An 8,215-nucleotide genomic window follows, 5' to 3' on the forward strand; every position below is an offset into this window, starting at 1 on the left:
CTATCCATCTTGTGATTGGCAAACTGGAAAAGACCTGAATTCTGTTGTTGAGTTTTACAAAGGGAAGAGATAAGCTGTTCTTGAGGTCTTGTTATAATGGAACAGAAGCTACTCCAGTAAAGGGAGAACTCATGGAGGAGGAACTTAGCCAGATGAATGGAGGAAGAAGAGAATTCCAAAGTGACACTGGGTTTTGACAAGAACTGTCTGGAAGGAGAATTCTCTGTGCTTTGTGTTCATCCATTTAGCTAGCTTCCACACCCATGCATTCCTCCACGTCTAGGAAGCTCAGATAGCAAATGAAAAGTGCACATATCCCACACAATATAATAAGAGAGATTACTTTTATTTAAGTAAAACAGAAAAGACGAATGTATATCCTTCACATTGTCACCACTTTAAAAAATAATACAGATAAATCTCCTGAAGGTAAGATGAAGTTCAAGTCCATGAGGTATAAGTGATTTTCCCCATTCAAGAAGTCACCAGGATAGGACACTACCCAGCTATTAAAATTCCTGAGACCTTGGGCAGGTTTATGAGCTGTTCCTGATCATTTGGGTCCACAGCAAATGAAAGGTCTGAAAGGGCAAGAAAAGGAACACGAGAGGAAATGACAAATAAGGGAGCTTTTGTAAACAAAGCTTACTGTACTACATTCATAACCTAGAAACACCCCTATTCAGCCCTGGGGTCTTTGGATGTAGTGGCACAATGGTGGGGAGGCAAAGAAGAGGTGACAGAGGTCGTCCACTTGGATGCACAGAAGTAGAAAGATACCCTCAGAGTTGAGCAGCATATCACTGCGATTTATCCAGGAATCCTTGCAAAGTTCTGTAATCCAGTTACGAGAGTTTCCCACATCTACCTCCCAGTAATGTTTGCTGGAGGTGAAGGTCTGAGCTCCCCACAAGAGTGTGTACCGTGGACTTGCGAAACCGGGGGGGCATGTGTTCATAGTCAGGACTGCATTGCAGATGTCTCAGGTTTCAAAGAGAGGCACACGGTAACTGCTTATGTTATGGTCCAATGTAAGACACACTTCCGTATGAAGAAAACAGTGAAGTCAAAGAACAGAGTTTAAAAGTTCTGGGGACAAGTGCAGTTGTCTTCTGGTGAATGCCGAACAAGCACATCTCTAAAACCAAACAAAAACTGGTTTGCTTTGTTTCCTGAGAACACTCCCACCCCACTATGGCCAGTTCAAGGTACTTACCATTTAGTAATTCCTCATAAAGTTCTGGAACATGGAACAGTTGGCTTTCATGACAGAGTCCATACTAACTGCTCCAGAACACTATTTTACCACAAATGACTAAACAGTGTGTGTTACTGGAAATCCAGAGACATCAGCAAGGGTCTCCTTGCCTATTTACAGAGCAAGTAAAGGTCTCTTCATAGAACTAGAGGAAAGACAACTTTGAGAATACAGAAACATGTAGGATGTCAGGTTCACTTTATTTTCACTAGTTCACTGAACGTTTAAGGAGCCTGCACATCGATGCTAAGTAAATACCAATATGGCCCTTCACTTGCGTAAGTCTTCTCATTCACCAACTAGCACAAAATAAATATAATAACAGTAATAAATGTATTACAGATCACTTTAAAAATATGGTATTATTTTTATTAGTCTTAAATAGTGATCACCTTTCTCAAACCTGGGGACACAACTTGCAAACAAGCAAAGGTAAAATAAACTGAAAGTCCATATTTGCCTTTTTTTTTTTTTTTTAGAAGTGGTTTTTCTCTCTGAATTTCTAACTCATACATCATGGAATCCGAATCCAACTTATCCCATCCCAGGCCCGCTTCTCCTGTCCGCCAGCCTCACCATCTGTCCCTCCACACAACAAATCATATGTTCCATTTGTTTTCTAGTTGTACCTATTGTTTATAAATATACGTTTACCCTTTGTTAAGTCTTGAGATTTTTCAAATACATTCCTTAAATTAAATTCTTAAATAAACATTTAAATAACCACTAAGGGTGCTTCTAAGAATCTGAACATCTACATACAACCATAGTTAACATCTGCAAATTGAAATAGCTGAATTAATATGTAGTTTTAATGCAACATGCTTTCATGGTTTTAAACTCACTGCAAATTGTCATAAGAAAATGGTTATATTCAATTGTCTTTGACTGACTTCAGATAGCTTTTACTTGTTAATTAACAATAAAATATAATTAGTTATAAGGGTATTCATATTGACCTGCCTCCCTGTTCTCTGAAAAGACCAATAGAGCAATGAGGGGAGGTCCTCCAGGTGTATCTCCTCCTGGAGGAAACAGTGAGGTCTCACCACCTCGGAAGTTGTTAAGCCTTTTGGACAATCCTATGATGGTCCGTGAGCTCAGCTGCAGGTTCACAGGCTGGGGTATGTGCAGGCTGCATTAACGGACTCCTGCAAAGAAAAAAAAGCTGCTTACTAACACGTCCAGTGGGATCGTAAGCAATCCCTTGAAGATGCTCCATCAGAATTCTCTCCATTAGGTGCAGAAGGTGTGTCTTCAACTCCACAAATCGAGGGGTACTGCAGCTGTTCTTGTATTTTATAATTAGCCACCCTGCGCTTCCCACTTCAATCTCAGTGAGATATGTCACTTCACTCACAACTGTATCTCTCTCTCTCACCTTCGGCTTCCCTAGGGGAGTCATATAGCCATTCACTTTTAGTTGCCAAAATCCAGTAGGTGCCAAAATTTTGACTTGCTGCCTGGTACATATGGAGTCTAAGCTCTGTAGGAGGCTCTTTCTTGGGGACTTTCGCTGTCCCCTCTTCTCACCATCCTTCTACCTGCTGCCTCTCTGAGCTTATTTGTCTTTCCCATAGAAGACCTGGAATAATTCTCAAATAATTGGGATTTTGAAAATTAGAGACAGGAAAAATAATTATCTTTTGGAAACTTTTGCATTAAGTCTTACAGCTGAACCCGCATCCCTCTCAACCCTCACTTTTACCTAAGGGTGGCCAGTATAAAACCTAGAAGTGTTTAGAGAAGACTGCCTTTGTTTCTAAATGCAGACAGAAAGAAACTTGCCACAAAAAGGTGTGTATCCATCTCAGCAGAAATAGCCTGACCACTGTCACCATAAACCAACTTGAACAGAGGGGCAAACTTACCTTTTCATGAGGTCTCCAAAATCCTGTGAAGAGAAAGAGAGGAAGCCTTAGCTTTGAGCTCAAGATATGCTTAGTCTAGTCTGAGGCTATGAGACTGGACTGGAAAATTCTGTATCTCCACTTTTCTTTCTTGGGTGAAATCATTTGCTCTTTTCCTCCTCCTTACAAAGATGAAACTCTTCCTATATTTGCGTACATTGATACCATCATGATCATGATAAAATTTAAAACAGATGTTCTTAGAATAAACAGTTGGTTGTGTTTGTCTTAATCTATGGCAAGATTCACAGAGCTTTCCCCAAAGTTCTTACAAAGGTATGTGGGCTCCAAATCTACAATTTCAAAACAGAAAGAATGGATACATTCCACATTCCCACATATTGACAAGTCCAGATACAGAGTCGAATGATCTATTCACGAGCTGCTCTGTTGCTGTCAGAAACTGAAAGTTCAGTAGAAGAGTTAAGAAGGACTTTTTTTTTTTTTTTCTGGATCTGTTCCACAGAATTTTCTACATAGTTTTCCTTCTTGTATAAGGTGAATGTGACCCTGAGCTTCCAGGTTATACTGGAGGAGCAAAGCCCGACATCCCAAAGTGAAAGAGGGCAGAATTGGACCTTGGAAACAGGAAAATAATGGAGGTCCAAGGGTATCGACCTCAGTGAACATAAAGGATTTCTGAGCAGTCTGGTGTTCAACACCCTGACATCTTTCCTTAGCCTTTACTTGGTTCAGGTCCACATCTGTTTTGCAGCAAATTTCCTTTAGTTCCTCATACGTTTTTCTCAGGGGTTTCCCCATGTGACGCATTCTAGCTACATTTCTCTGGAGTTGATTAAAAACTATCTTGCCTTCCACTGCCAGGCTCTCTAAATGTTTTTGCTTTTCCTCATGGAGATAGTGGTTTATCTTAGGATATTCAGCCCTGATCATCATCATCCGTAGATTTACAAAACCCTGAAATGACATTGGTTTAATTAGGCCATATAGCTGGATGTTTTTTTTCTTCTTTCATTATCTATAGTCTGTGGGCTATGTACAGTGTTCTTAGTCTGTTCAGTCTGCTTTAACAAAAGCACCATAGATTGGGTAGCTATAAATACAGAAATTAATTTCTCACCATTCTATATGCCAGGAAGTCTAGGATTGGTGCTGGCAGATTTGGTGTCTGATGAGCGCCCACTTCCTACATAGCTATCTTTTCATAGTGTCCTCAAATGGCAGATGGGGCAAGGGACATTTCTAGCATCTCTTTCAGAAGGACATTTGTCCCATTCCTGAGGACTCTGGCCTCGTGATCTTATCACCACTCAAAGCCCCCACTCCTACTACCATCACCTTAAGGGCTAGAATTTGAACCTACACATCATGATCTGAAGCATATATTCACATCATAGAAGTACTACATACAACTTTATGTCTTTCTTCTTCTAAGAAACCACACATTTGGTTTCTTTCTTACCTTTTTCCCTCCTTCCTTTCTTTCTTTTACATTTATTTATTTGCCTGCACCAGTGTTGACAACGACTTACCCTCAAACATCCATGTTTTCATGTAAAAATAGAAATTTAAGATCAATTTTTATTGTTTTACATAATTCATAATATTTAAATCATAATTCATTTTCCTGAACACTCATATTCATAAACTATCTGCTCTCAGCAAAAAAGCAACAATTGACTTCCTCAGGCAAATAGAGGACATTGCACATGATCTTTCTAAATTACCTTCATTTCCAAAACTCTGTGCTTCACCAGAGCTTGTCCCTGCCTGCCTCAGGACCACACCCACCTCCTCTTGACTGGTCCACCCTGTCTCACCTCCTTAGAGACATCAGCTTACAATCCTACACACACATTCTGGCCTCTCTTTTGTCTCCTACATCTCTGTGTCTCTGAACCCCGTGTTCTGTGGGTCTGTCTCCAGTTCACTTTCTCCCCTTCTCTTCACATCATCTTTAAACACACACAGATTTACCAGATTATTTTGGAAGTATCAACATTAAACATCCTTGTTAAAATGGCTTTAACTAGCTTCTGTGCTAACACTTTTATTGCCATAAAAGCCAACTTATTGACCAAATGGAATCAAACTCAGTGTGTCCATGGGTGTAATTTCCGGTTATTCATCCAAGCAATGACTCCTCGCTTCTGTTCCCTACTCTTTCCTGAACTACACATTCCAACTTGCCAAGAGCCTGTTTTTGCTAAATCCAAATAATATGATTCATTCTTATATTACTTCACCTTCTTTCCATGTTTGAATTATTTCCTGCCTATTTCTTTTACTAATCCTTCTGTCTCCTACTGCAGAGAGCTGTGTTCTCAGAGAGGCGCTCGTCCCCCAGCTCTCCCACCCCTGACCAGCTCCTTCTGATCTCTGCCCAGGTATAACCTTGGCCAGCATACATTCCCCAAGCCCACACTCCTTATACTCATTTTCTGCTTTCATTTTACCCAAGCACTTCATAAATGTCATATATCACAACTTTTACTTTTTAAATTTCTGGATCAAGTTCTTTTACTGATTATAAACTCCTGAGCTCAGTGATTTGTTTCTCTTTTTGCCCATTCCTGTATCTCTTTGTTGGCCTAGAACAGTGAGCAACACATCAAAAGCCCTCATATGAATGAATGACTCATTAGAAATCCATCCTAGGGGTGCCTGGGTGGGAGCGTGGGACTCTTAATTTCTGCTCAGGTCATGATCTCAGAATTAAGAGATCAAGCCCTGTCTCAGGCTCTGTGTTCAGCGTGAAGTCTGCTTGAGATTCTCTCTCCCTCTGACCTTCCTTACCACTTCTTATCCCTGCTCACATGCTCTCTAAAATAAATAAATCTTAAAAAAATATAAAAGAAATCCATCCTAAATGATCAACATGATGTTCTTATTCCTCTTTGGCATTCTCATAGTACCATGCACAGATAACTGTTCAATGAATTTTTATTCTCTGATACTGGTCTCTCATATGTCTCCTTCAATATTGCTTGAGTTCTTTGAAAAGAAAGGTCTACTTGTCTTCTTCAGATTCAGGTTCTCAGTTCTTCTTCATGAATCATCAATGACACAATCCAAAATCCTTAGCTAGGCATTTGTATTCTTGATCTGGGCATAATGACGTTTCTAGCTACATCACTCATCACTGTCTGCCTTGTGCCCCATGTACTAATCAGTTGGAGCAGCAAGCAGATCTCAAACAATTTCATGGGTTGTCTGGTTTGTCTCATCTTTACTTTTCTTGTCCCTCAGATCTCTCTGCCATCAATATCCAGGAAATGAAAAATTCTACTAACATACAAACTCCACATTGGTTTTCACTTGTTTGAGAAGCTTTTCTTAACATTCAAAATTTGCTAAGTTCCTATAGAACTCTGTATTTACCTCCATCCCCGTGATCATTGCATTCTGTCTTGAGATAGTGCATTTTCTTGTCCCTGATGATGTATTGCTGGTAGATATTGCTTTAACCAGAATAACCAGGAAAAGTCTTTTAGTTACACAATGGGCTCACTGTGAAACCCTGTACTGAAGGCCATGTTTCCTCTAGAGAAACATATGTAGCTCTTTTTCTGATTACCTGCTCAAGGAACATTATGATTTAATTTAAGTTCTTCCACTGTCAGTTACCATGGTATCTCTCCCAAGCTGGTTCCAAGGGAAACAGGGCCTACTCTTACCTTCCATGCTCTAAATAAGTTGTACTCTTTGTTTAGATTTTTCTGATTTTTCTGTCTGCTTTTCCAAATAGACTTCATTTGCATCAGAAGTTTCTCCTGTAAAAGAACTGCAAATTTAAGCACTAGAAAAACAGAAATAGCACTTTTCAGATACCTCAAAAATTGATAAGGGGATTGACATGAGAAAAATAAAAAAGTAAAGAAAGCAGATATGTCAATGATTTTCCCTGGAAACACTAATAGTCAAATCTGGGAGACTGACCAAAAATAGAGTTCCTGAATTTAGAAAATGCAATCCATAATCTGAGGAATGTACTACTTACATTATATGTAATATGGACAATGTTCAGAAGTGAATCTTCATTCATATTTAATTTTGAAATGATGGCCATCACTTTTTCTATGGTATGATTACAATACATTATTTTTAAATCTGCTATCACTAGAAGACATTTGTTGTCATCATTGCTGAAGTAGCCAATGACTGTCACTGTCTCTAGAGATTACATACCCTGTTAGTTACCCTGAAATGTCAACACCCTCCTCAACTCATCATCATTCTCCCTCAACCCAACAGAATTTAAACTTCAGGGGAGCAAAGATATTTGTCTAGTTTCTTCAGTGTTGTATCCCTAATTTTTCAGAACAGTGCATGGCACATGGTATCTTGCAATTCTATTTGCTTGAGGACTAAGAGAAGAAAGACAAAAATCAACAATTGTTGCTCATTGCCTGATAAGGCATAGAGTCTTCCACATTTCACAGTGACGGTACTTACCCTGCACTGCTCAGCAGGTTGTGACATTGATGAGTGTCTGTGAGCGGCATGCCTTTGGGAATTGGAGCAGTGCAAACACAGCGGGCTCTTTTCAGTTGAACAGAAGAGGTACTTTAATACTAGGTGTATCCTATAGACTTGCTTGGCAGAGTTCGGTAACGGGCAAGCAATGGATTCTTTGGAAGCACGAACTTGTCTCACAGCGAAAATAATGCCTTTGAAGTCTATTCGTGGAGATACTGTCCTGCACACAGAGCAGTGAGTAGGATGCTGAGCGTCCTCTTACAGGAGGCAGAGACAAGGAGTACAAAAGTTGTGCCCACCACTAAGGGTGAAAGGGTCTGTGAAATAATCCTTGCAGATGTAGCAGATAAGCTCCCTGGGGATATGCTGCACAAAAGTAGAATTCATGTTTCTGAGGAAATAAAAGGAAAAGGAAACTGAATTGAGTTAAGCCTTCTCTCACTAATATACACATGCACAAGAGCAGCATAGGTAGTGCTGGAGATAAGTTGGTAAGGCAGAAGGGGAGTCCCCCAGACCGAAGCCGGCATGCTTGTTTTCCAGCCATACCATGTAGACCTGCTTCTCAGTTCCCATTAGAGATTCGGGATTTGTCAACCATGTTGTC

At 40.0% G+C, this 8,215-nt stretch overlaps 1 protein-coding gene across 1 annotated transcript; it reads right to left on the minus strand.

Annotated features, from left to right (window-relative positions):
- Positions 1-397: 397 nt before the first annotated feature.
- On the minus strand, positions 398-6,621 carry TRIM77 (tripartite motif containing 77). Its single transcript, XM_032853545.1, has 6 exons — positions 6,511-6,621; positions 3,603-4,086; positions 3,130-3,152; positions 2,640-2,650; positions 2,311-2,393; positions 398-581 (listed from the first exon to the last, which is right to left on the minus strand). Exons 1-6 carry the CDS (start codon positions 6,526-6,528, stop codon positions 499-501), a joined length of 702 nt encoding a protein of 233 aa, XP_032709436.1. The 5' UTR covers positions 6,529-6,621; the 3' UTR covers positions 398-498.
- Between the last annotated feature and the right edge of the window lie 1,594 nt (positions 6,622-8,215).

The sequence above is a fragment of the Lontra canadensis genome, unplaced genomic scaffold, assembly GCF_010015895.1.
Source record: "Lontra canadensis isolate GAN:19392208 unplaced genomic scaffold, GSC_riverotter_1.0 scaffold7, whole genome shotgun sequence".
In the NCBI taxonomy this organism is placed as follows: Eukaryota; Metazoa; Chordata; class Mammalia; order Carnivora; family Mustelidae; genus Lontra; species Lontra canadensis.

Coding starts and splice junctions, on each gene's coding strand:
- TRIM77 (XM_032853545.1), bottom strand. Junction 3,153..3,602: donor TCCAGAAAAAAAAAAAAAAA/GTCCTTCTTAAC, acceptor TTCTCTTCACAG/GATTTTGGAGACCTCATGAA. Junction 582..2,310: donor AAGGCTTAACAACTTCCGAG/GTGGTGAGACCT, acceptor TTGCCCTTTCAG/ACCTTTCATTTGCTGTGGAC.